Source organism: Strix aluco, chromosome 30 (genome assembly GCF_031877795.1).
Source record: "Strix aluco isolate bStrAlu1 chromosome 30, bStrAlu1.hap1, whole genome shotgun sequence".
Taxonomy (NCBI): Eukaryota; Metazoa; Chordata; class Aves; order Strigiformes; family Strigidae; genus Strix; species Strix aluco.
The window spans coordinates 1,377,205-1,403,462 of NC_133960.1; the positions used below are offsets into that span (position 1 = coordinate 1,377,205).

General features: G+C 64.0%; 6 protein-coding genes across 8 annotated transcripts; 5 read left to right on the forward strand and 1 right to left on the reverse strand.

Annotated features, from left to right (window-relative positions):
• Positions 1-99: 99 nt before the first annotated feature.
• S100A13 (S100 calcium binding protein A13) lies at positions 100-6,730 on the forward strand. 2 transcript variants are annotated; one of them, XM_074809695.1, is made up of 3 exons: positions 100-471; positions 6,177-6,349; positions 6,536-6,730. In XM_074809695.1, the coding sequence occupies exons 2-3, from the start codon at positions 6,197-6,199 to the stop codon at positions 6,671-6,673; spliced, it is 291 nt and encodes a 96-aa protein (XP_074665796.1). In that variant the 5' UTR covers positions 100-471; positions 6,177-6,196; the 3' UTR covers positions 6,674-6,730. The 2 variants fall into 2 exon arrangements, with proteins under 2 accessions (XP_074665796.1, XP_074665797.1); XM_074809696.1 differs by lacking the exon at positions 100-471 and adding an exon at positions 5,564-5,780.
• On the reverse strand, positions 894-3,436 carry S100A1 (S100 calcium binding protein A1). Its single transcript, XM_074809697.1, has 3 exons — positions 3,296-3,436; positions 1,309-1,457; positions 894-1,190 (listed from the first exon to the last, which is right to left on the reverse strand). Exons 2-3 carry the CDS (start codon positions 1,447-1,449, stop codon positions 1,047-1,049), a joined length of 285 nt encoding a protein of 94 aa, XP_074665798.1. The 5' UTR covers positions 1,450-1,457; positions 3,296-3,436; the 3' UTR covers positions 894-1,046.
• A 110-nt stretch (positions 6,731-6,840) lies between the features above and the next one.
• LOC141916854 (protein S100-A14-like) lies at positions 6,841-10,418 on the forward strand. Its single transcript, XM_074809693.1, has 4 exons — positions 6,841-7,526; positions 7,788-7,896; positions 9,226-9,372; positions 9,480-10,418. Exons 2-4 carry the CDS (start codon positions 7,864-7,866, stop codon positions 9,597-9,599), a joined length of 300 nt encoding a protein of 99 aa, XP_074665794.1. The 5' UTR covers positions 6,841-7,526; positions 7,788-7,863; the 3' UTR covers positions 9,600-10,418.
• A 2,706-nt stretch (positions 10,419-13,124) lies between these two features.
• On the forward strand, positions 13,125-16,435 carry S100A16 (S100 calcium binding protein A16). Of its 2 annotated transcripts, none has more exons than XM_074809401.1 (3): positions 13,125-13,204; positions 15,368-15,539; positions 15,659-16,435. In XM_074809401.1, the coding sequence occupies exons 2-3, from the start codon at positions 15,384-15,386 to the stop codon at positions 15,821-15,823; spliced, it is 321 nt and encodes a 106-aa protein (XP_074665502.1). In that variant the 5' UTR covers positions 13,125-13,204; positions 15,368-15,383; the 3' UTR covers positions 15,824-16,435. The 2 variants fall into 2 exon arrangements, with proteins under 2 accessions (XP_074665502.1, XP_074665501.1); XM_074809400.1 differs by lacking the exon at positions 13,125-13,204 and adding an exon at positions 14,708-14,830.
• A 3,155-nt stretch (positions 16,436-19,590) lies between these two features.
• LOC141916591 (protein S100-A4-like) lies at positions 19,591-20,568 on the forward strand. Its single transcript, XM_074809248.1, has 2 exons — positions 19,591-19,731; positions 20,404-20,568. The coding sequence occupies exons 1-2, from the start codon at positions 19,591-19,593 to the stop codon at positions 20,566-20,568; spliced, it is 306 nt and encodes a 101-aa protein (XP_074665349.1).
• Positions 20,569-22,356: 1,788 nt separating this feature from the next.
• LOC141916590 (protein S100-A4-like) lies at positions 22,357-23,501 on the forward strand. The gene is made up of 3 exons (XM_074809247.1): positions 22,357-22,469; positions 22,983-23,137; positions 23,244-23,501. Exons 2-3 carry the CDS (start codon positions 23,000-23,002, stop codon positions 23,406-23,408), a joined length of 303 nt encoding a protein of 100 aa, XP_074665348.1. The 5' UTR covers positions 22,357-22,469; positions 22,983-22,999; the 3' UTR covers positions 23,409-23,501.
• Positions 23,502-26,258: the final 2,757 nt, after the last annotated feature.

Consider the following 26,258-nt stretch of genomic DNA (forward strand, 5'->3'; position numbering starts at 1 on the left):
GACAGCCGTGACGTAGCGGCCGCCCCCTCGGCCATTGGTGGCCCGGGGCGGGGTGGGCGGGGCCGGGCCGTGGGCGGGAGCTCCCTCAGGGAGGCGGTGGCAACGGGAACGCTGCGGCCTGGCCGGGCTCCAGCGGGGCTGGTCCCCGGTTCCCCCGCGATCGGAGGCCGATCCCGCAGGGGCCGCCCGTCAGGGCCTGGCCTGGGTGGGGGCGCCGAACACCTAAGGAGGCCTTACGGGGCCTTCGGTTCCCCCGCGGCCGGGCAGGGCCCGTGGCCTAGCTGTCCCCGGTGTGTCCCCGCTTTTTACCGGGGCAGCCCCCGTGTGAGGCCCGACCCGAGGCGAGGGGGCCCAGAGCCGTGCGGGTGGCCCCAGCCCCGGCAGACGATGGCGCTGGCGGCCCTGCGCGGGGCCGGGCCGGGCAGGGCCTCGGCGTGGGGGCTGCTGGCTGAAGGCCCGCTGGGGGAGGAGGTAAGAAACCGGTTCCTCCAGCCCCACGGGGCGCGGTGCCCGCGCCTCTGGCGGGACGGGCAACGAGTCCTGGCCTGCGGCCGCCTCCCCCCTGGACCCCCGTGCCCCCATGTTGCACCCCGGTGTCCTGCACCCCAACACCCCGGTGCAGGCTGGGGTCACCTGCCCCAGCTGTGCTGTGCCCTGGGGTGGTTTGGGGTTGACGCCAGGCTCCAGGGCAGGGTGGGGCGCAGGGTGTGATGGAGGAGCCAGAGCAGGGTGGAGACAGGGATGTCTCCAGGCACTTGGGGTGACCCAGGGTGGCTTTTCCCCGTGACCCCGTGGCTCAGGAGAGGGAACGCTCCCTGGAATCCCTGAGGGCACTTAGCAGGGGGACAGGGCAGAAACCCTGACCCTGGAAACGAAGGAGCTGACAACATGCCTCTGGCTGGGTCGGTGCCTTTATTGTGGAGCTGGATCCCAGTGGGATCCCCCGGGTGTGCTGGGGAGCGGAGGGTGAGCTGGGGGGGTGGCGGGGGGCTCTGCGCTTTGGGGACCACCATGGCCGGCTGCTGCGGGGTGGGGACCGGCCTGGGTCAGGCGTTCTCCCAGAAGAAGGTGTTGCAGGCCACGGTGAGGGCGGCCACCAGGACCACGTACTCCTGGAAGTCCACCTCCCCGTCGCCGTTCTCATCCAGATCCTGCATGATCTTCTCCACGGCACCCGTGTCCTTCTGGGTCTGCGGTGGGGGGGTGACAGGGTGAGCCCCAGGGCTCAGCAGCCTGCTGGGATGCTGCTGCCCCAGGGCATGGAGGGAAAGGGGGGTCCCCCTGCGCCCCAGCACGGCTGGTCCCTACCTCCAGGAAGCAGCCCAGCTCGCTCTGCAGCAGCTCCTTCAGCTCCTTCTTGCTCAGCTTGTACTTGTCCCCCTCTTTCCCCGAGTAGTGGTGGAAGACGTTGATGAGCGTCTCCATAGCCCCTTCCAGCTGCGACGCCATGGCTCCGGCTACGGGGAGGCACCCGCCACGTTACGGGGGGCAGCCACCAGCCCCCCTTGCCGCGAGGGGCAGCCCCCAAATCGCAGCCACCCCCTGCCCCATCCCCTGCTGGGCAGCGTCGCATACTGTGGCCTCCACTCCAAATGCTTGGCGCTGGCCAGAGAACCGGCAGCGGGGCCACGGGGGGTCTCGGGGCACCCCAGGGCTGGATGGGGTGCTCCTGTGGGAGGGGGCCCCGGCTGCCTACCCCCTTGTAGGGCACCTGTGCCCCGGCCGGGACCTGCGCTCACCTGAGCTCCCCGCCGCGCCGCCCGCCCGCTGCTCCGAGTGTGCCGGGCTGGGTCAGCCGGGGACGTTAAATAAGCTCCAAGCCCCCTCCCTCCGGGAGGATCCGATACCGGGGCTGGACAGCCCGGCTGGCACCGCTGGGCCGCCCTGCGCCGCCTTCGCAGGGGCCGGGATGCAGGGAGCCCAAACCCACGGCACCCTGCTCACCCCACAGCAGCCCCGGCGTGACGCAGAGGAGCATTTTCAGCCCCACCGGTGCTTTACGGGGTGGTGGCGGGCAGGGGAGGGGTGGGCAGCGACACTGAGAGTAACTTTGGGGGGCTCCGTGTCCCTCCTTATGCTAAACCTTGGGTGTCCCTTCTTGCCACCCCCATGGCGGAGGCTGGGGGGCAGCGGGATGCCAGGGGGACAACGCAGATATGTGGGGTGGCCAGCGGGGTCCCTCGCTTGGGCCACCCCCTGCCTGGCTTGCAGTGGGATCCTGGCCTGGGCCCTGGCTCCGTTCACAGCTGCGGGGCCCCCGTGGCACCGTGGCGCCCGGGGTCTGACCCCGCGGCGTCACCCGCTCGGCGCCCGCCGGCATCCCCCATCTGTCAGCGCCGCCGTGCCGTGCCGGATCCGTCCCCGGCCCTCCTCCCCCCGCGCTGATAAGACGCGGGTATCCGGTGTCCGCGGCCTCGCAACGGGAGCCAGCCGGGGCTGGGGGGGAGCCGGTGGGGGCTATCGGGTGACACAGCCCAGGCCCCCCGGGGCCACCCGCTCCCCGCACACAGAAAGGCCTCTTGTCAAATTAAAAAAAAGCTCCACAATCCCAGCCCGGAGGTTGCTCCAGCAACGGCTCAGCCAAGAAACCAGATTCCCCAGCTGGCATCGCGGATGCTGATAATCCCGGCCCTGCCGCGGCTCTCGTTACGGCCGCGCGGCCGGGGCAGCGTGGGGCCGAACCCGCTGCGCCACCGCAGCGGTGCTGAACCCCCAAATTCAGGCGGGCACAATTGGACCCCCTTTTTGGGGGACACCCCCCCCACACATGGGGGCTGCCAGGAGCTGCCGGTGCGGCGTTGTGGCTTTTCGCAAGAGCCGGGTGGTGCCGGACTCTTCATCCCAGATTCCAGTCCTAATTTGGGGCTAATTATATCCTGCTCCCTCCGTTTCCATCTCCGGCGCTTCCTGTCCTCGCGGTTGGGAAATGCGTGGCTGCACGGCACCCCCCGTGCCCCCGCCGGGGGACCCCCAAAACCACCCTGTCCCCCAACCCCCTGCGGCCACCCCAGTGCCACTGCCCTGTGCAGGGGTGGGGCTGGAGGGTTTGGGGTGATGTGTAGGGTTTTGGGGGTCCAGCACCTGTGGGGCAGTTGAAGGGGGTCCCTGACTGGAGGTGGAAGTCCCAGATGGAAGTGGGGGTCCCAGATGGAAGTGGGGGTCCCAAATGGAGGCTCAGGACCTGCCTTCCTGCAGGACACAGCACCCATTTTTGGTGTGGGGCAGGGAGGGGACCCCTGGGGCTGGTGAGCTCCGTGGGAGGCCGGACCCTGAGCCTGGGGAGGGTGGCACTCACTCGGCGGTGTCCGTGCAGGGGCCCCTCGGTCCCCGTCCCCAGCGCGGCTCGGCAGTGGGCAGGATCTGGCCGCTCCTCCCGGAAAAGCCTGGCCCCAGTTGGGCAGCAGCTGCCCGTGACGGGAACAGGCATCGCTTAAAAATAACCTGACCCCGGTCCCCGCCGTGGGCACAGAGCGTGCCCCGGGCACCGGCACGGCTGATGTTCCCAACCCGAGGGCCGCGCTCGGAGGGGCTCTGCCCCGCTTTTATTAAACCCCAAAGCTCCCCGGAGGGCAGGATTCGGCCAGGCCTTTCCTGAGCGGTGGGACTGGCTGGAGCCGGGTGCCCAAGGGTGAACCCCGACGCCGCGGGGGCCTCGGGTGGGTGCTGGAGGGGTCGGCCCCGGGCGCCGCGGCCCCGCTCCCTGCCGCTGCGGTGCCGGCCGTGGGGAGAGCACGCCCGGCGTGTCCGCGCTGGCAGATCCCCAGGACAAACTCTTACCAAACCGGGAGCAGTGAGGGACATGCCAGGAGGTTTACACACATCTTGGAACAGGTTTCAGCCGCTACGACTCCCCATGCTCCACTTTGACCCAGCTAAACCAGTTGCTCCAGTTGCTGGTGCTGGGGCTGGGCCGATCTTGTCTCTGTCCCAGGAAGAGGCTTTTCCATCCCTGGGGTTTGGAGTGGTGGGGAGCTGCCGGGCGCCGGCCGTGCCAGGGCCATCGCGGTGGCACTGAGCACCTGGTTTTGCACCCCCAAATAACCACGTTTGCCTCCAACAAGCCCTGATGGGTGTGGTGGGCTGGCGCCCACCGCTGTCGGGCTGGCACCCGCGGTGGCCGCCCCTGGTTGGGGTCCCCAACCAAGACAGATTGGGGACAACACCAGGACCAAGACAGGGGTGCACCTGCACCCTGAGCTCTCCCCCCCGGTCCTGCGGTGCTTGGCCATCTCCTGGGAGTGCCGGGGGGTCCCCGAGGCTGGGTCACCGCTCCCTGCCCACGGGGATCCCAGCGACCTCGACCGGGAGGTGCCGTTTCTCCCGTCACCTGTGATTTGGCTGCATCCTGTCGTGGGGCCGCTGCAGTGCCTGCTGCCTCCTCGCCCCGTCTTGGCACCCCGAATTCCAGGGGTGGCGAGTCACGGGCCCGCCTGGCTCTCGGGGCCAGTGATTCACCCCAAACCTGTCCCCATCCTCGCCGAGCCTGACTCACCCCAGTGGTTTCCCAAGAGACCATCTCGGTCCCCTGACGTGGGGTTCACCGGAAGTCCCGTCCCCGTCCCCCCCGTCATCACAGGGCTGCAGGAAGCCAATTCCTCCCCCGTGAGCTGGTGTGATAGGTGCGGGGTGGGGACCGGGCTGCCCGGTGCCGGCTGGAGCCTCCCCATCGCTGCGGAGAGGTGGAATGAGTGCGTCAGGGCTCAGCAGAAACTGGGCTGGTGACGGTTGTGTTGCGCCAGGGTCCTCCCTGCTCTGGGTCCCCCAAAACACCGCTGGGGGGGGGTTCTCAGGCTGTGCTGGGGTCCCTGGGACCCTACTCCAGGGTGGGGGGGCTGCTCGCCCTGGCCTTTGGGTGTCACGCTGCCGTGGGGATGCCGGGACACAGCGCCGTGGAGATCAGGGGCGTCCCCAACATCACCCCCATCCCGTGCCGCTGCCCCTGGTGTGGGCACCACGGGGGGTTTGTTGGGGGCCGGAGCGCGGTGTCGGGACGCGGGATGCGGCTCGGGGGCCCCGTGGGAACGGCGGTGCCGCGGCGCGGAGCTGCTCCGTCTCCCAGGTGGAAACCTGCCAGGGCTGCCATGTTATAAATACATGATGATTAAAGGGGAACGCTCGGGCAGTTCCAACCCCCTAATTAATTTGGATTAATTAATTTTTACAAAGCCCACTATTAATAGGGATGATGTCAGCGGGTGGCTGAGTCACAACTCTCACTCGGTGCGGGTCGAGCCGGGCCCTGGGTCTGCGGCACCGCGGGATCGCGGGCTGGGACGAGCCACCGCACCAGGGCATGGCGGGACGCAGCGGGGCGCTGGGGCCCACGTCCCCGACTTCGCTGCAACCCCTGAACCCCCAGGGGTGTGTTTGGGGGGTGGTGAGACCTGCCCCGCACCCCCAGAAAGGTCCGGGTGATGCTTGAGCCTCTCGGGATGCTCCAGCCCACTCTGTCCTCCCGTTGTCCCTCCTGGTCCCACCCTGCTGCCCACCGCAGCACCCTGACGGCGGCAGAGCCCAGGCGGTGCCGCGGACGCTGGGGCAGGTTCATGCCAGCGGGGCCGAGCGCAGAATTTGGTCCGCTGCCCGCGCTGGGAGGGAGGAGAGGAGGACGGCTCCACGTCCGGGCGTTGTCTGTCTGTCCCTCCGTCCGGCTGCAACAGGAAACCCAACGCCGTGGCACGGGGGGACAAAGCGTTTCGCTCTCCCCTCCTGCGGCGCAGGGTATAAAACCTCCCGGGGGGCCGCGACCTGCCTGCAGCGCTCTGACCGCAGGCGAGGGGGTAAGTAGGGGAATCGCTGCCTGCGGCACCAGCCCCACCCCGGCCACTTGCAGGACGAGCCTGGCGCTGGGGACCCCCCGCTGTCCCTTTCCCGATGTCCCCCCCACCCCATCCTGGCTGCCTCCGTGATGGTTGTGCCACGTTGTGCCGGATGGCAGCGGCGTCACCGAACGGCTCCTCGTCCCCTCCCCGCACCACCCATGGAGGGTCTGGCCCAAACGCTCGGTCCCTGGGGAGCAGCGGGGCAGCCCCCGGACCCCGCTCAGCCCTACAGAGCTGAGACCTTGCAGACTCGCTGCACCCGGGGCTGGGGAAGGGGAGAGGGCCCTTTTCTCCCGACGCACCCTGGGTATCACCCCTCTGCCTCACACCCCCTCTCGACTTCTCTCCCTGCAGCCCTGGGGCCACCCGGCACCATGGCCACGGGCGAGCTGACCGAGCTGGAAACGGCCATCGAGAAGATCGTCACCGTCTTCTTCACCCACGCGGGGAAGGAGGGCAAGAAGGGCACGCTGACGGCCGGCGAGTTCAAGGAGCTGGTGCAGCTCCAGCTGCCCAACCTGATGAAGGTGAGGCGAGGGGCAGCTGGGGGGGCGGCGGGATCCCCGTGGCTCCCCCCACACTGGGGGGCTGCTCCTGCTACCCTGGGATTCACAAGCACGAGCGAGCAGCAGCCCCCGCTCCCCCCCTGCCATCCCCACCCTGCTCGCAGGGCGCCAGGGGCTGTGGCTGAGCCTCCCCTGTTCCCTCCGCAGGACGTCCCCTCCCTGGAGGAGAAGATGAGTGAGCTGGATGTGAACAACGACGAGGAGCTGAAATTCGGCGAGTACTGGCGGCTGATCGGGGAGCTGGCGAAGGCCATGCGGAGGGAGAAAGCGGGGAAGAAAAAGTGATGGGGCTGGTGGGGAGACTCGGCCGACGCGCAGCTAATAAAAACAGGGTTTCGCTGAGCCTGAGCGTCGCTGCTGTTCTTAGCTGGGGGGTCCCGATTCGGGCAGCCCATCTCCCCCGCGTCTGCCCGTGGCCACGCTGTGCCCGGGGACCAGCCCAGCGCCACGAGGGGTGGGTCAGGGCTCACTCTGCCTTGAGGTGGCTACCCAAGGATGGGGACCATTCCCAAATAGCCCTTGCGCTGGTCTGGCTTGCAGGGTGCCACCCTGCACCCCACAAACACCTTCCTGCCAGGCTGGGGGGGGTTGTTTAGTGCAACCCCGATGGGTGGCAGAGTTGTGGCTGGGACCAGGGTGGGGCTCGGGAGCATCTCCGGTGGCGATGCCGCGGTGGCCACAGTGGTGGCCACCTCCACGGCATCCATGTCCATCCTCTCCGGGGTCTTGGGTGGCATGGGGGGACATGTCCACCGGTGCAGCACGCCCCCGGCTTGGCACGCCTAACCGAGCTCCTGTTCCTGGTGTTCAGCTCCCAAATCCCGTCGTTGCTGGAAAATGGTGAAATCCCCACCATGGGGTGACCCAGCCCTGCGCCAGCCGGGGCCCGGTGCCCGGGTGGCTGTTCCCACGCGGTGCTGCGCGGCCAGGATGTGCCGGGCTGGACGGGGAACCATCAATGTGGCCGGGAAGGAGGCGTTTCCCGGCCCCACGCTGGCCCTGGGCCAGGCTCCGAAATGAGACGCCTTGCACCACACCGCAGCTGGCGGCGCGCAGGGAGCTCCCACTCACACCTCCCCGTGGTATAAAACCCCGGCACGCCGCAGCCCGCGCAGACCCAGGAGAGCCCGTGGAGCAGGTAAGTGGCCCATCTGCCACTGGGGGATGGGGGTCCGTGCCTGGGGGTCCTGCCACCCCTCCGCACCCCCCCCACCCCTGCTCCCACGCTCGGCTCTGCCACGACTTGCTGCTGGGGCAGGGACGCTCCTGCCGCCGGGACGTGTCCCGGCAGCTCAACGCATCCCGGGGCTCCTTCCTCGCCCTGCGCTCAGTCCCGGCGCTGAAGGAGGGGAAACTCCCCCCACGCCGAGAGCTGAGCCTGGCTTTCTTCCCCCGCCAGCTCCTCAAGACCCCGTCGTCGAGGACAGTCCCACCGCTGCTGCCACCAAGGACCTACAGACCCCACGAGGAGCAGCATGGGCCAGTGCAACTGCCGCAAGAAGCGCAAGGTCCCTGAGCGACGCTGCGGCACCGGGAGGGCCGGGACCCCTGGCGGGGTGTGGGGCGCAGGGGTGACCCCGCACGGCCCCGTTCCTCGGAGCACAGCCCCGGGCATGGGGTGACTCAGAGCAGCACGGCTGGGCCAGCTCCATCCTGGAGCCAGACTCCAGCGGAGGAGCCGGGGGGGCTGTTTTGGGGTTCGGCGACGCTGCCCTGGCGCTGGGCAGGGGGATCTGGTGCTGCAGGCTTGGAGCTGCTTGAAAGCTCGGGGGAACCAGGCAGATTTCTCCAGCTCCTTGCAACCTCTCCAGCTCACCTTCGGGAGCTGCACTTGTTCCTTGCAACCTCTCCAAGGATGCTCAACAGCAGAAAGTCTCCTGTTTTCCTCGGCTTTCAATCGGGAGGTGCCCACCCTGTGCTCCTTTGCACCTGCGGAGGATTTGGCCCTGGCTGGCTGAGCCGGGGTGCCGGGCTGAGGCTCTGAAGATTGCTGGGTTCTTCCTAATAGGCATCGCCTGATGTGGTTTAATAGTGTTTCAAGGGGAAACCGCAGATGCTGAGTGAATCACCATCGTTTCCCTTCAAATGCAGCTTTGGCTAATTAGCACGAGTGGCCGGGGAGCCAGGCGTGTGGGTCGGGCCAGTCTCTGCCCCCCACCCCAGCAGGGAAGGGGGCTGCAGCCCCGCTGGGGAGGGAGAGGGGCTCCTGCTGCCGCCAAGCTCCATCCCGGCGGGCGCCCGCGTCGTCCTGGGCACTGACTCATGCCGCCATCCGCCGCTTGTGCAAAGGAGAGGAAGAACCAGTCCGGACGGCCGCGGCGGCCCCCGCGCCGTGGGTGTAGCGCCTGGAGACGCCGGGGTGGCTGAGCCTTGCTGGCCCCGGGCAGAGAGAAGTCCGGGCAAGCAGAAACAGGGGGTGACGTGCCTGTGGGGAGGGGTGTCACATCGAGGTGGAGGGGTACGGCAGCTGTCAGGGGGGTACAGCAGCTGGGCAGGGCCTGTATGGAGGGATGGAACATCTGTACTGCGGGGCCTCATGTCTGTATGGCGCGGTCTCACATCTGTATGGAGTGGTCTGGCATCTGTATGGGGGTCTCGCACCTGTACGGTGAGGTCTCACGTCTGTAGAGGGGGTCTCACGTCTGTACAGAGGGGTATCATGTTGATCAGGAGGTTTATCACCTCATTGCGGAGGGGTTGGACATCTGAAGAGAGCACTGGCACATCTGCTTGGGGAGCATCGTGTCTCCTCGGGGGGCTTGTCCTGCCCGTCCGGGGAATGTCCCACCCATCGGGGCCGTGTCCCACCGGTGCTCACCCTCTCTCCCCCCGCGCAGGACTGCCAGGAGCTCACTGACGTGGAGCGGGCCATCGAGACCGTCATCAACCAGTTCCACTGCTACGCAGTGAAGGGGCAGAAGGAGTACTTGACGCCCAACGAGATGCAGGAGCTGGTGGTGCAGAAGCTACCCCACCTGGGGAAGGTGAGGGCAGAGCCCGGGGGTGGGCAGGGGGAGCTGGGGTGGGCACGGGCTGCCTGCGGGACCCCGCAGCTCCCTCACCCCGATGCTTTTTTCCGCCCCCGCTGCAGTGTGTTGGACCGCTGGACGAGAAGATCGAATGCATGGGAGACCCTGACGAGGCCAAGCTGGAGTTCGGAGAGTACTGGGACATGATGGGGGACGCGGCCAAGGGCTGCCGGAGGAAGTAGAGGGTGGCGGGGGACGGGAAGGCGCCCGAGGCCTCAGGCTCTGCACTGAGAAGCGCGAGAGGCTGCTGGTCCCGGTGGGATGCGCCTGGGAAAACGCGGCGTTGCTCCTGCCGGGGCTCATCTCCTCCTCGTGTCCCCGGCCGGGGCGAAGGGATCCCCCTCCCCGGCTCCATCCCTGCCCTCTCTCGGCTCTCCTTCCCGTCAGGAAACCTCCCTTCCCATCCCCAGCTCTGGCCCGTGCCGTGGCGGGAGGGAGGTGGCAAGGGGGTTCCTGGCCCCAGCTGCGGAGCCGCCTTTCTCCGTCCTTTGCTCCAGAGCCTTTACCCCCGGGGTTGTCCCACCTCCGGCCCCGAAAACCCTCCGGTTGCAGGTCCCCCAGCCCCGGAGCATCACAGCGAGAGGGACTCGGCTCTTTCCCCCAAAAGCCCTTGGATGTGCGGGCTCGTCCCCCCGGCCCCATGCCCTGTCACCGGACGGGACCTCCTTTGCCACAGTTCTGCCTCGTGCTCCGAGCACTTTTGGGGACATCCCAGGCTCTGGGCCAGCACCAATGTGGCCGTGCGTGGCCTGGGTGTATTCCCTGCTCTTCCCCCGGTGCAGGGACTGCGGTGCCTTGTGCCTGCCCAGGTTTTGGGGTGCTATGCCGGGGTGTGCTGCCTGCACGGTGCTCCCCCACCTGCCCCTCTCCAGGGATGCTGGCCCCCGGCTGGCAGCTGGGCTCGGGGCTGGGACGGTGGCGGGTTGTTATCAGCTTGCATCACTTGCAACCATTTTTGTATAAATTAATAAAGGAAAACACTGGAAAAAAAAAAAAGCAGACATGATGGGGTGACCTCACTTGTCCTTTGTGGGCGAGGGAAAAGGGGGGGTCAGGGAGGGACGGTGCTGCAGCGATCGCGGCTCTGAGCATCACTCGCTGCTGGGTTGCAGAGCCCCGCTGGCCCCAGTGCAGAGCATGAGGGTGCAAGGGATGCTGCGGGGGTGCAAGGGATGCTGCAAGTGTGCACTGTGCTGTGGGTGTGCACGGGGCTGTGCACATGCCCAGTTTCCGGGGTGGCTCGTGCCCGGTGATCCCCACTGTGGGGACTCCAAAAGCAAAGCCAGGGCCATGTCTCCGGACTAAGAACCCCAGAGGCTCTGTGCTGGGCTGGAGGGAGCTCGGACGAGACCCTGAAATCCTGGGTTCAGAAAGACCCAAGAGCTGTGAGGCCAGCAGCAAGATTGCACCTCTGCCGGGAGAGTGTGGGATTTCTGTTTAATTACAGCAAATTAGGAAACAGTAAATGCCACAAAGCGGTGGCTCACTGGGATGAAGCAATTAGCTCAGGCACTGAGCGCATGGAGGGTGAAGAAATGGGCTTTGGAGGGTGCAGGGCACCTGCTGAGCCTGGTTATCCCACCTTTTTTCTGCCATCCAGGCCATTCCAGCTGAGCTCCGTGCCCCAAAGGAGCCTGTGGGCAGCCCCAGAAGCACGATGGGGACGGAGACCCCAAAAAAAAAGAGGGTGTGGGCACCTCAGCAGGACCTGGGTCACCTTGCGAGGCTCTGTGCTGCTGGGGAAAAAAAAAAAAAAAGATGAACAAAACCAAACCAAACCCCAGAGAAATGTGATAAAACTCAAGGCTGGTCCAGGGCGACAGGTCCTCCTGGGCTGGCGGCTGGCGCGGCAGCACCGACACCACGGCTCGGCCACAGGCCGCCCTCTGTCTCCTCTCACCTTGGGGTGGATTTCACAACGAGAATGACTATTTATTGTTCCTGCCTTGGAAATAAATACATGGAAATTAAGCAGAAAGGTGTGGTGTGGATTTAATTAGAGACAGGAAATGTGTCAAATGGTTGGGGTGATGGGGGGGGGAAAGGGGAGCCAGGGCTCCTGGGTCCTCTTCCCAGCACCAGGCTGGGAATGTGCCTTGGGAGTGGGGACTCCTGGGTCCTATTTCTGGTTTGGTGACCAGCTCCCCAGCGTGACGTCGCACTGTCGGGAGGACAGCAATTCCTGCGGCGTGAGCCATCCTCGATAAGTATCTGTTGTATCTGGAAGGTCCTTGGAGGTCGTCGGAACAGCTCAGCCCGTGCCGGGGCGGTCGGTGCCCCTCGGTGAGTCAGCCCCAACCACGCGGGCACGGCACCGCGCTGCTGGAAACGCCGAGAAATGCATTTGCTCGTGCCGGAGCATGTGCAGGAGCAGCGGCTCCAGGGTGGCCACCAAAGACCCCCAAAGCCAGGGCTCAGCGTCCCCAACTCTGCAAAGGGTCCCACAGGGCAGAGCTTGTCCACGAGAAGCCAAACTGCCCCTGACCCTTCAGACCCAAAGCTGGTGGGGACCAGGGGAGAGACCGACCTCATCAGGGCAATCAAAATGTCTGGGAACTGTCTTGCGATGGGTTTGGATGGTACGTGGCTGCTCCGAGCACATGCACACGCCCTGAATGCCTTGTAAAAATAAGGGCCTGGATGTGGTTGTGACATCTGCCAGGTACAGGAGAGAATGAAAGCCCATGATTCAGCGGTGAGCTGTTTGCCTGCAGGGTCGGGGAGGGATTCCCACCCTCCTGGGATGTTGCATCAACGACATCTGAGCATCTCGGCCGAGAATGGGTTTAGCTTCCTCCTAACCGAGATTAGGAAGAAGCCAGCAGAGAGCTGGGATGACACACATCGTTTTTTCCGGGGCAGGAATCCCAAAGGTCCTCTGAGCAGGTGGCTCCTGCCTGTGATATATCACCTCCTACTTTGCATCCTTAAATATGCAGCTCCCAATAACGCCCGTATCTAATCTGGGCATCTCATCGCTGCGCCATCGCTCTGGTAGACATACAGGGGTACAATTTGCTGGGACAATTAATTACGGATGTGACTTTACAAGCACAGCTACCAGCTGAGAAGAGCCTTGTCTGTCCCAGTGCATCTAGAGAGGGCTGAGAGCTGGATACGGCCCTGCTTGGAGCTGGTGCTTGTGCTCCCAGAGACCCATGCCAACCCCTTTTCACCCTTGAGAACAAGTGCTTTTGGTTCAAATAAATGATATCCCCCACCTTGCTGGGCAGCTCCTGTGCCACACTGGACCCAACTGGCTGGTGTAGCCAGCGGTGGGTGCGTGGGGGTGGTTTGGAGCAGGGTGGGATGTGGGGATGCTCCGTGGGATGGAGGAGCTGGGCTTTTGGCCGGTGCGTAGCGGGATGGCGGCGGGTTTGCAAACCCCAGGACCGGGCTGGAGTTGCACTGTGCCTGATAAACCATCACTGCTGGGAGCCCACCGCTCCTTCGAGACAGTGGGGCCTTCTGGGGTGCTCCCCAAACACCTGCCATCACCCCCCAGCCATGCACAGAGCAGCCCCCGAGAAGGAGCTGGAGCCCGCCGCAGGTCCCTGCTCGCACCGACCCGCCTGGGTGTTGCAATCACAGGGAGCCATTTCCCAGGTGAGCCTCAGCCCGGGAACGCCCTGGGAACGTCAGGAAGGGGTGGGAGCCTCTTTAAAAGCCCGACTGGGCCCGGTGGTATGGGTGCAAGGTGAGAAGACAGCGGGTGTAATCGGTTCCCACTGCCTGTGCTGCCAAATCGGCGACAGACGGATACAGCAGGACCCCCAGACGGAGCCAGGTGAGGCTCCGAGGAAAGTCGGCATCAGGACCCTTGGGGGGAATATTCAACCGGGAGCAGCTCTGGGACGTGCTGCTGCGAGTTGGGTGATGGAAATCCCCCGAGCCCTTTGGCAGCACCGTGCAAGCGGGGCTGGGGTGGAGGGGACCTGCTGGATGTGTGGGGAGCACCAGGGCGAGCTGGGCTGGGGGCGGGTGGTCCGGCACGGGGCTTGGCAGCATCCAACAACTTCGCTGCCTATGGGGAGCCCGGCACATGGGGCTGCCAGTGGGGTCTGGCCCCCGGAAAAGGGACATTTCCCGCCTGCTTTGCCCTTGGTGATGGCGGGACCGTGGGCAGGGATCGTGCTGTGCTGGGCTGCGGGTCCCGTCTCCGGGCACTGGTGCTGGCGAGGAAGAAGAGGGAGAGGTGGAAGAAGAGGGGGGACCATGGCAGTGGGAGCGGAGCAGCCAGCAAGCCCCATCCTGCCCATCCCGCCTACCCGGCACCCAGCTCTGTTGCGGCCGTGCCGTCATCCCCGCGTCCCACTGGGGTGACAATGTCCCTGTGCCCCGGGCTGGCCCCGGGGACACGTGGAGGGGTCAGGTGAGCTGGGCTGTCGCAGATGGGCTGGTGCGGTGAGTCAGTGACAAAGCAGCAGCCGTGATGCCCCGAGGATGGGCTGGGTGCTGCCGGTGGGGGACCGGTGACACCGGCGTGGGGTCTGCATGTGGGGACCCCAGTGGGTGCAGGGAGTGGGTGTGCAGTGGGTGCTTTGCCCAGGTGCTGCTGATTACTTTTTGTTGGCAATTAATGGTGTGGGATGAGGAAGGGCCAGAGCTGGAGGTGTTTGGGGAGCGGCTCTTGTGGGGCCGTGCTGGTCACGGCAGCTCGCAGCAGGACCCCCTGCCAGTGCTGGGACTGTTCAAAAACCACCCTGGTGCCCAGAGTCCTGTCCTGCAAACTGGGGATGGTCCCTGGTCCCAGGATGGGGTGGCCCTGGGCCATGGCACTGTGGCATGGTGAAGGCTCCCGCGGGGACAAGGATGGCTCAGGAGGGCGCCCAGCCATGCTGAGACACGCAGGGACGAGCCCAGGGCTGAGCCTCGTGTCTCTTGTCACCCTGATGTGCCGACGTCCTCGGCCTGGGGCTGAATTGGGGAGGATCAGTGCAAAGAGAGAGGGGACATGAGCCAAATCTGGGGCACCAGGCAGGTCCTGCCTTCTCCCAGGGAGCAGCCGGGCTGCAGACACCCTCCTGGATGATGTCCCCAGAGCGGGGGACAGCGCTGGGCCACCCCTCTGGGCTCCACGCATGCCGTCCTGTTTGGCTTCCTCCAAGAGCCATGCGGCTGCTGCTGCCGTGACGGTCGGTGTTGCACTGTGGAGTGGTGTAAATCAGCACGGCTTCAGCAAAACGATGGGGAGCAACACGGCCCAGCTCACCCCACTCCCCACAACGGGGAAGGAAAGAGCCAAGGCCAGGCAAGGTGACGCAGTTTCCGTCCCTGCCTGCATCCTGCGACAGGGACCATCCTGTTGGGTCCGGCCATAGGAAGGAAATTCCTGGCTTGGGGCAGCCTCGGGACCGCGGAGCGAGGAGAGGAACCCCAGACATCAAGCAGGCGGGCAGGATTGGACCCCGGGGTATGGGGGACGCCCTTGGATGGGCTTGTGGGGGGCTCAGGCAGGTCCAGACGCGCCCTGCCAGGGTGTTCCCGGAGCCATGAAGCAAGAGGAGGGCTGGCCGGTAATTCCTGCCCTCATCCTGCCGCCGCCGCCGCACGGCTCCCAGCCCCATTCCTTCCTAATGAGCCCTGGGAACCGGCGGCCGCGGCCCTGGCGCTGCGGAGCCCCGCGGCCCCAGCACCACAGTTGCCGCCCCATCCCACACGCGGGGGTGGCCGCCCCGGGGGGGCAGGCGGGGCGGCTGGTGTGGGGCGGGTGCTGTGCTGGAGCCGGGCCACTTGGCACGGAGGGTTTTTGGGGTGATCCTGTATGAGCAGCCATGTGGGGAGACGAGCACCCCGTATGTCGGCTCTGCCACCTTTTTGCCTTTCCATGGAGGGTCTGCGGTGACCCCAGGGCTGGTGGCAGTGGAGACCCCCATGAGCGACGGCACCGTGAGCTTTGGCAGCATGTGGAGGGTCCCACAGCCCCTGTCCCTGACCCCCGTCCCCGCAGGTGACCTCAGGCAGTGATGGCAGAATGCACGGAGCTGGAATGGGCCGTCCAGGTCCTGGTGAACAACTTTGACAAGTACTCGAGCCGCCGCTGCTGCTGCAAGAAGCCACGGCGCATCAGCAAGAAGGATTTCCGCAAGATGCTGAGCTGTGAGCTCAACCACATGCTGACGGTGAGGCCGGGGCGCGTGGGGCCAGGGGACCAGCTCCTCACGCTTGCATGGGGTCCCCCTCACCCTGCACCCCGCTTTCCTCGCCGACCCGCTCTGAGCGGCTCCGCTCTCTCCCCCAGGACACTGGGAACCGTCGAGCGGCCGACAAGCTCATCTGTGACCTGGATGAGAACAAAGACGGGCGCATCAGCTTCGAGGAGTACTGGACCTTGATAGGCGGCATCGCCAGCCCCATCGCCCAGATCATCCGCCAGCAGGAGCAGAGCATCAAACACACCAAGTAGCCGGCCACATCTGGACCCCCCCCCCGGGCTCAGGCCCCCCGGCTCAGCCCCTGCTTCTCCACAGCTCCCCGCTTCTCGCCTCTCCCACTGCCAAACCCCACCCCGAGCCCCAGCTTGCGCCGGGGCACCCCGGTCTCCCACGGCTTTGCCGACCGAGCCATGCCAGGGTGCCACCAGGGCGGGAAGATCCTGTGGGTGGGAGCTGAAGGGTGCGAGGCTATCACAGCCTCGGGGGGCTCCTCCTTGCCCCGCACCATGCCATTCCTGCCCTCATCCTCTTCCACAAACTCTGTCCTTGCTGGGCAAGAAGCAAAGGGAGAGGCTTCCCCTCATCTAGGACATGAATTCTGTCTGTTCTCAGACCTCTGGGGTGCAGCCCCACTGGCAGAAACTCCATCACAACCGGGATCCCCTCTCCCCTTGGAGCTCCCCCTTGAAGTTGGGGATCTTCTTGGGAAAAGGTGCCTTTCCCCCTGCCCAAGCTGGTGAAGGGTCTGCCCTGCCTGCGCTGCCTGGTGCTCTGGTCCTTTGGGCTTGGGAGCGGCGCGGTCCTGTCCGGGCAACACCACCGTGATTATTTATTGCAGCAATAAAGTTTGGAGGAGCAACAGGTGACGCTGAGGTTCTGCCTTCTCGGGGACTGTCCCGCAGCATGAATGCACCGAGGGGATGTGGGGGGCCAAGGGAGGGGGTTTGCCCTGTCCCCCACCACCCACACGGTCATGCCATGCCCTGGGCTGGCAATAACGCCCGTCCCAGTCCTGCAGCCTCGCAGGGTTGGGCTCCCTGGGGCCGATGGAGCCACCACGAGGTGTCAGCAGACACCGTGGCCTCCCAGCACCCCACGGGCCCCGCAGCACCCCAAGCCGCTGCCTGGGGCCCAGGGTGTGGGTGCTGCTGCTGCACGTCCTGGGGAACCCTCTCCACGTCCCCACAAGGGGTCCCGAGCAGCCTGGGACTACGGCCCCACACACGCGCACCGTAAGGGCATGGCCAACCCCAACCCCGGGGCGGCTCGGGGGACCCCAGTTCCTGTGTGCATCTTGGTGTATTTTATGTCCCCCACCCGGGATGGGGATGGGGAAAAGCTTCACGGCCCCGTGTGCGCTGGGACACCCCGCGCTGGAGGGGCTCGGTGGGGAGTGTTCTGCAGCCGGGCTCCTGACGCCCACGGTGTTGGCAACCAGCCCGAGCCGGCAGCTCCGGCGCCTGCTGGGGATTTTCCACTGGGAGAGGACTTGGCCTCAGGCCTATGAGCATCGTGGTGGCCCCCCGTGACCCCCACGCCCACGGCAGGGGGGATGTCAGCACCTTGGAGCAGGGACCCCCATCCCCTTCCAGCCAGCCCCCCTTGCTGACCCTGCTCCTTCCCTCCCTGATGCAGGAGCATCACTGGCTCCTGCCTGTCCCCCTGCCCACGCAGCCCACCTTCCCCCGCCCTGCAGCACTGGGGGTCCTGGGCAAACTGGGGGTGTCCCCATGGGAGACGGTGCAGGGGGGCAGGGCTGCGGCTGAGTCACGGTGGAGGAATCCTTCTTGGGCGAGGGCAGGGCTCGTGACTCACACCGTGGTTTATGGGGTGAGTGGGGCTCGGCTGGGCGCTGTCCCCGGCTGCTCACACGGGATCCCAGCGATCCGATGGGATCCGGGGTAGAGTGTTGGGATCTCTCCAGAAAGGACCCTCAGGGTGAGGGGCAACCAGCCCCCAGCATCTCATTTCTAGATGCAGATCGGCTGCAGTGCACGGAAACAATTCAGGATGTCCCTCCCCTTGTGCACGCTCCCCCGCAGCACCCGGGCATCCGGGCTGGGGCTCTGAACACCCCAGAGCTCCCTGGAGCAAACACGGGTGCATGGGGAAGGGGGGGGGCACGGGAGGGGCTGCTGCCGTGCACCAGTGTGCAGGGGACCGGCGTGTCGGAGGGAGCATTGCAAGGGTGTCTGCGTGGGCAGGGGGTGGTTTGTGTGTCCCCACGCTCCGCAGCTGCACCCTTGGGTGCTCCTGGAAAGCCCTGGGGCACTTTGCAGGGCACCATATGGCAGGCAGGGAGGGAGGGGGACGCTGTGGGGCCGTGCAGCAGGGACGGGGCTGTCAGGCTCTGCAGCTGGCCCCAATTTAGGGAGCTCAAACCCACGCTCCTGTCCTCGTGCTCCTGACGGGATCAGCTCCGGGCACCCTGAGCCAGCTGCTAACCCAGCCCTGCTGGTGCACCAGCCTCGAGGGCTCCACGTGCCGCAAGATTTGCAAGATTTCAGAAAATGCCCCAAATATGTTCCCCCATGGTCCTCTCCAGCTGCCACATCTCTGGGAGAGGGAAGACATGCTTCCCCTGCAGTCACCAGAGGCTGAAAGGTTCGCTGTCTTCGAGATGCTCAAGGCCAGGACACCTTGGGTTTCTCCAGATGAGGATTTAGATTTACCCTGGCTCCCTTCTCCAAACCAAACAGGCTCTTGTGGATGGGTGACAATGCAAATGTAACTGGGGGTTTGCAGAGAAAAACTGGGTGCCCTCATTGGTGCTGTCGCTCCCCCCTGGGAGCAGCCTCCTGCCAGGATGGCCACCACCCTGGAACAAGCCCTGGCCTCCAGCATTGCCACCTTCCCTGAGTGCTCGGGGGAGGAGGCTGACAAGTGCCCTGAGCTGAAGGAGCTGCCCAGCTTCATGGGGGTGAGCATGAGGACACCCAGGACCGAGCCCCACCGGCATCCTCATGTCTCTCCCCACCACTGGGGAAGATGTGGGGGTCAGGGAAGGGCTTGCTCCTCCCTGAAACAGGTTGCCCCCATGTGCCAAAACAGCCCCTTGTGGTTGGTGCCTACCTGTGCTGTGGCCAGCGAGAGCTGTCCTTAACCCCGCTGATGCTCTGTGCCAGGAACAACTGGACAAGCTCTTGGTGCTGCTGAAGGACCTGGAGGACAAGGACAACACGATGGACTTCAAGGAGTACGTGCTCCTCCTGGCCTGCCTCAGCATGTTCTGCAGTGACTTCTGCACTAGGGCTCGTGGCCCTGTCAGCCGGCATCGAGCCCCAGCCCGTGGCTCGAATAAAACTGCTGTCACCTGCCCAGCCCCACTCGTACTGGGGTCACTGGTATGGCAGCACTTATCTTGGGGAGACTGGGGCCACCCAGAGAGCTGGTGGTGTGGGGGACAGTACAGTGATGGCTTAGGTGGGGATGTGAGCTGGTGACCAGCTTTCTCTGGGAAGCCCCAGGGGATGCCCCAGCCCTTCCCAGTCCCTGTGCCCATCCCTTGGCTTGTGCCTCGGTCCCCAGTCTTCCCAGTAGGGCTGACAGCTCCTCCCAACAGCACCCAAACCCACCCACCTCCCGCTAATGGGATCACACAGTTCGTTAGGCAAAAATGAGGCGCGGGCGAAACTGCCTGCATGGAGCTGCTGGGAAAGCCTGGAGGCGAGGGGGCTGCACGGGGTGCGCTGGGCAGTGCCACCCCGGCCGGGCTATAAATGCCCATCGCGCCCCGGCTGCAGCACCCCGGCTCCTCGCTGCTCCCTGATCTGCGCCGATCCCGGTGAGTCTCCGCTCCCCTTCCTCACTCATGGCCTGTTGCGCAGCTTTGCTCTCCGGCTGCAACTCACTCAGCAGTCGCTGCACCCCAAAATGCCTCCCCGAGAGGCTCCGGGGGTGCAGCTGCCCCTCTGCAGCATCATGGACCCATCTGGGCAGGGTGGGGGGGACGGACCCCCGTTGCCTGCCCTGACCCCGTCCCTGGTGCTCTGCCCTCCAGGCGTGCAGGAGGCTGGCGATGGCGTGTCCCCTGGAGCAGGCGCTGGCCGTGATGGTGACCACCTTCCACAAATACTCGGGGAAGGAAGGGGACAAGTTCAAGCTCAGCAAGGCGGAGCTCAAGGAGCTGCTGAACAACGAGCTGCCCGTCTTTGGGAGCGTAAGTGGCTGGGGGGGCACATCCCTTTGCACCCTTCGGAGGTGTCCAGGCATGGGCGGGAGGTGTGGTAGGAGCAGGAGCAAACCAGCTTCGGGTTTTTCCACCTGGCACGGTGCAAACCGGGTTGAACTGAGGTGGTGTCTGCGTTTCCCCAACGCATGGACGATGGAGGCAGCCCACACGCGACACGCTGAGACCTCGTGCTCCAGGGCAAGGAGCAGGAGGGATGAGGCCAGCGGGACCCGAGCTGGAGCATGCTCAGACCGAAAGGAAACTTGGCTTCCTTATACCCGCAGAAATATTTTGATTGGCAAAGAAAATCATGCTCCGATTTCAATTTTTTTAATCCTTTTTTAACCCCTACTTCCCCTTCTGGCTTGTGGTTTAAATTGGGAGGAGGGAAGTGATAATTTTTAACCAAATTTTTCCATGATCGAGAGGCATATTTGCTGTAGCTGTGCCAGCATCCCCCAGATCAAGGGTAAGTCACCTGCATTTCTGAAGGCCACCTCCTCCCAAAGACAAAGAGAAAACCCTCCTTCAAGGCAGGGGAAAGGAAGCCCAGGCTTTTTACATCCTTCCTTGAGAGCAGCGGGGCTGGATGGGGAAACACCTCACTCATCCGTGCACCCCAAACCCGCTTACCCCCCCTCGCGCTCTCCCCGCTCGCAGAAACAAATGGACGAGGCGGAGTTCAAGAGGCTCGTGAACGACCTGGACCACAACAAGGACAGCGAGGTGGACTTTAAGGAGTACGTCTGCTTCCTGGCCTGCATCACCATGGGCTTCAACGAGTTCTTCAAGGATGGCCCCGCCAAGCAGCCCCGCAAGAAGTGACCCCCGCGGCCCACAGCGTCACTGCGGGGCTTTCAATAAAAGCTTTTCCAAAGCCTTGGGTGTGCATCAGCAGGGTTTTGTGCGCCAAAGGTTAGCGGGCAGCTGGGTGACTCATGCCTTCCTCCAGCTCTGTGGGATTTTCCACGGTGCGACTCAGCCCCGGGAGGCATTTTTTGGAAAAGGCTGAGCAAAACAGCTCAGCGCCGCCTCCGAGCAATGTACTCGGACATTCCCCCCTCAAACAGTCCTTGCTGGCTCAGGGAGGGCTTCAGTGTACGTCCAGCTCAAAACATACGCACTTCCCTGAGCCCAGCTTGGTTTGTAGGTTGGCAGGAGCTGCCCTGGGTGATGAATTGGGTTTGGGGAAGAGAAAGTTGGTCTGGAAGAACCAGACAGCAAGATGCAAGGTCTGTGCACAGCACAAAAGCGAGAGCATGTCCCCAGTTCCTGCAGAGGTCAGCTGGAGGAGACCCCTGGCCCCGCCGGGATGTGGATGAGCCCATGCTGGGTGTCTGCATTGGAGAAGGTCAGCCTGAGCCCCCCGGGTTTACCACAGAGCCGTGGGGCTGCAGACAAACCACCGTTTCCTGAGCACATCAGCCTGTGGCACTGGCTGGGAAGCACAGGGCCTGCCCGTCCCCCCAGCACGTCCCCGTAGCTGCAGCAGCTCCCGGCAGGTCTGGGCTGGTTTGCAGAAGGTGCTGCAGCTGCTCTCCATCTTTCCCCAGAGGCTCCAAACCCCCAGAGAAACCACCCCACATTCAAAAAGCCCTTACAAAGTCTCTGCCTCTTTGCATAGCAAAGCAGACCCCTGGCAGAGCCTGTCCCTGAACCCCCAAGTCCTCCCTGAGCCCCCAAATCCTTCCAACACCTCCCCAGCAGCTCCAGACTTTGCTCTGCCCCTTCCCAGGGTCTTTATAAAAAGCTTCCAGGAGCTTCTGCCCCCTCCCAATAATTTACACCGCTCTACACTTGCTAGCAGAGAGATGAGGTTCAGGCTTGGGGGTTTCTTTTGCCAAAACGGTCCTTAAAGGTGTTTAAGGTGTTTGAGGAGGTTTTGCATCCTGCTGGGCATCAGAGGAAACTGGAGCCGGCAGTGGGGCTTCACCCCTGTTTTTTTTTTTACTCTGGTCTCCGCAGCAGCAGGTGCCTTTGTCCTGAGGGGGCTCAGCCAAGATCGGAGACACTCGGGGTATTTGTCAGCCCTTTCACCATGGCAAAGAGCCAGCCCGTCCCACGGCAGGGAGTTGCAAACTGCCGGCTTCTGGCTTTCGCCTGCAGCTCCCTGACACGTGCCTGGGACACGCAGACTCCAAAATAGTGCTCCGTTACACAACGGGGCGTTGTGACGCACTGCCCTCGCAGTTAGGAAAGAGAAATGGCTGGCAGTCGAGTTAAAAACAGAAAAAAAAAAAAACAAACCCACCTCACCCAAACCCAAACTCCAGCATAAAAACAAAGCCGTGGACAAACCCCGCTTGGGTTTGTGCTGCTCCAGACATCCCTGGGGATGCTGCCAAAACCACCCTGCGGCGGCATCTCGCCCCGCACCAGCGTCGTGGGACGATGTGCCCACCGCTGCCCGTGCTTCATCCCTTGTCCTTAGGGATTCTCCTCGACCAGGTGGTCCCCGTCCAGCCCCGGGGGCACATTTTGCTCTTTCTAACGCAAACCAGCCCCCTTGGCAACACGGGACAGGATGGTTTGGGGGGGGGCAGGGCTGCTCCCAGGGTTTCCTCTCCTCCTGTGCCAGCCAATGTCCAGGCAGGCGCTGGATCAGCATTGGTGCCTTCCCACCCAGATAGCGAGGGAGGTGTCCCAGGCGGGGCTATAAATGCCGTGGCCTGACGCCGGCTCGCCTCCTGCCCTGCCCGTCCTCGGCTGTTCCGTTTGAGCTGTCGGTGAGTTATATTTTTCCTACGATGCTCTGTTCCCCCTCATCCTGCCAGCCCTCCAGATGCCCTCCAGGTGTTGCCGATGGTGCAGTTGCCCCATCCCGCAGTGGGGTCCCCCCTACAGAGGTTGTGCCCTGGGGTTGAGCGTGAGGCTCCCGCCGCAGCGAGCCGAGCTCGAGGGCTGCATTTCGCCTCGGAGAGCTGGGAAAGCATGTGTGCCCCTTCCCCGCTGGCTCGGGCAGGAGGGGGCTGCCACCTCCCCCCATGTTCTCCCCTCCGGCGTGGCTTTTTTGGAGGTTACTCAGCACTGGGACAAAATGGCAACGCCCAGCCTGGCTGCTAGCGGGAGGGTGAAATTAGGGAGGAGATGGTGATGCGTCCCGGTGCATGCCTGGGAGTGGGGCAGCAGAGCAGCCTGTACAGGCTGGGCAGCTGGGGGAGACCGTTGCACCCCCAGCAGGGGGGTGTCTGGGGACGCTGAACTCTGCTCTCACTTGCTTGTGCTGTTGGTACCTCCAGGCTTGCTGGCATCCCCCATGGCGTGTCCCCTGGAGCAGGCGCTGGCCGTGATGGTCGCCACCTTCCACAAGTACTCGGGGAAGGAGGGGGACAAGTACAAGCTCAGTAAGCAGGAGCTCAAGGACCTGCTCATGAAGGAGCTGCCCAGCTTCAGCGTAAGTGTGGGGCAGGGGGTGCCACGTCCCTTGGGCGATGCTGGGACTCAGGGATGTGGCCCTTGATGCAAACCCCCATTTTAACCCTCCTCTTGTCCCTGGGCAGAGACAAACCAGTGAGGCCAGTTTACAGCAGCTCATGCGCAACCTGGACAGCAACAGCGACAGCGAGGTGGATTTCCAAGAGTACGTGACCTTCCTGGCCTGCATGGCCATGATGTGCAACGACTTCTTCCAGGACTGCCCTGACAAGATGCCACGCAAGAAGTGAGCATGGGGCACCGGCCCCAGGCTGCATCGCTGCCCCCATGACCCTCCTGCTGTCTTCCTGATGTTCTTTCAATAAATGTTGTTTTAAACAAAATCCTCTGCCTGCTTTGTAACGGAGGTTTCTTGCCCCAGGAACAGGGGTGCTGTCATGCTGGGGGAAACCCCGTTTCCCTTCCGTGTGCGTGTTGCAGGTACCAGATGAGGAGGCAGAGCAAGGGTGCTTCCGAGCTGGAGTTTGCTGTGCTGCAGCACGGACACCGCGTTCCCTGAGCCCTCGTAAACCGCCCGCGGGGCTGAATCCCGTTGGCCACGCTGGTGTGAGTCAGCAGCAGGCTCTGCCCGGCAGCACCCCACCCTGCAGCCCCGATAACTGCTTCGTGGCCGTGCAAGGCAAGGCAGGAGCTTTTGCAGGGACTAATGCCTCCAACCGGGGCCGTGATAGCAGTGACGAGTGAACAAACCTTTTTTTTCAGCCATAATTATTAAGCTCACACAGGGTCAGCATCTGTCCCCCCACCTGCTGCCCCATAGGGCAGGACCTACCGTGTTGGGAAGTCACCCAGGACCCTTGTCCCTTCCCCACCCCAAGCGAATCCCTGGGGAGCGGGGTTTCAGCAGCGTTCCTGCTCTGGGTGGGGTTATGGCGTGCAGAGGAGTGACTTCCCTGCGCACCCAGCCAGCCCTACCGGGCCGCCAGCATGGGAGGACTCAGCCCGTGGCTACAAATGCGAGGAGCCACGCAGCCACAGCCCCCGCTCCCTGCACCAGAGCCTGTCTGGCTCATGCCTGTAAGTCTCCATTTCCTTCCCCTGATCCCCTTTTCCCCCCACTGAACAGCTGGAGCCAACCTGGCCTTGCGTGCTGGGCTCCAGATGTGTAGCATGCCCCTTCCAGATGTGGATGTCCATCCCCCGCACCCCGCTGGGAGCCAGACCTTCGTCAGTCAGCTCGGGGCTGCTTCCAGAGACAACCGGTGAGCGGAGATGCCACAATGGCTTCGCTTCATCCAGCCCCAGCTTTGCCCCCCCACCGGATGCCCCCTCCGCCAGCCCTGGGGCTACATGTGGAGGCAACTGGGAGCCACATTTGGGCTGCGTCCGGTGAGTCACCCTGCAGTCACCAGCCCCAGCTGATTCAACACCCCAGGGTGGCACAATGGTGGGGGTGTGTGGCAGCCCCCTGCCCGCTCGGGGCCAGATTCTGGGGGCTGCGCTGAGCTGGGTCTGGAGGGGCTTTGCCCCCTCTGGCCCTGCTGGCACCAGAGCAGGCTGGAGGGCTGCAGAGCATCCCCCGGGGCGGAGAGGGAGCGATGCCCCAGGTGCTCCCTGCTCCTTGCCCCACAGCTGGATCAGCTCCCGCCCACTTGCTGAGCTCCCCTCTGCCCCCATGCTGACCACAGCTGTGACGTGGACTGGACCTGGACTATAACAAAGACAAGGAAGTGAATTTTAGGAGTAAAAGGAATTTATCTCCCTTCCTGAGGGCCCTGGCCATGATCTGCAACAACGCTCTGTAGGAATACAAAAATGCAGAGCTGGGCCAGCCATTGGGACAAGGGGCCCCAAGGGGCCTTTCGGGGTCCTTTTGTAAGGACCTTTTGTAAAGTTTTTTGTAATGTCCCATTGTAAAGTTCTGTTGCTGTGTTTCTGGTCATTTTTGAACTTAAATAAACCTTAAATAAATTAAAACGTCATGGATGGCACTGTTTTGTCTCTTGCTTGGGGGTGGGTGGGGCGTGGCCAAGGGTTGCACCCAGTGCTCATGTCCCGGCAGATGGATCCTGTTGGGTGCTGGTGATGCTCTGCCGGGGACACCCACCCAGGCACTGCACCCTCGGCTTTGCAAGGGCTGGTTTGCCAGGAGACTGGGGTTGAAGCTCATCCTCCTGCTTCCCTAAACGGAGAATGTAGGGGTTGTTCCACAAACCCCAGCTTCTGAGATCCAGCACCCACCCAAACATCAATATTAGGTAAAAAACAAAGCACCCGTCCCTCCAAGCTCAGTGAAACACCCGAGAACGTGGCTGCACTGCACTCACATCGCAGAGGCAGGTGAAAGGGACCCCCCTGCACGCCCTTGGCCCTTTTTGTGAATATTTGAAGCTGACATGATGCTGTTCGCAGGCATCCCAGCCCGCCTGCATCCATCCACACCCCTGTCACCACCCTGCCACCGCGCCCTCAGGGCTGTATGGGCCCCGTCCCTGGGGCACCAACATTCCCAGCCCCGTGGCTGCAGTCGACCACGGAGCAGGTACCAACACTCCACAGTGGCTCTAGCAGCGGAACGTGGTCTGCCACGGCACGACCCGTACCGGGAGCTCCTGTGAGTGGGCACGTGGCTGCCGTGGCAGGCTGGGCAGCAAATGGCAGCGTGAAGACCCACGGTGCATTCCTGTCCCTTCTTGCCTGCCCCACGGTGCATGCGTGTCTCCTCCACCTCCCCACGTGGCACAGACACACCCTTTCACACCTCCCTACGCGTGTCCCGTCACGTCTTGCTGACGGTGCACCTGTGTCCTGCTGATCAGCCCTGCGTGGCTCCCCTTCCTGGGGAGGACGCGCCCATCTCCATCACACAACCTGTCCCTTTGTTTCACTCTTTTGCAATTTTAGCTTTTTCTGGCACCAGTTCCTCGTGCTCCTGGATAAGCAGACTGACAGGGGGATGTTTCGACACTGCCGTCCTTCCCATCTCCTAGAAACCTTAGTGGCTAGCACGGGCTTTTTGCTGTGCCAGTCCCACCAAGCATGGACTTGGGGTGAAGGGCTTGGGGATCCTCAGACAGAGGCTCCTCACCAGCCCCCCTCAGACTGTCTTTCCCCCAAGACACACGGAATTCAGCAGCCTG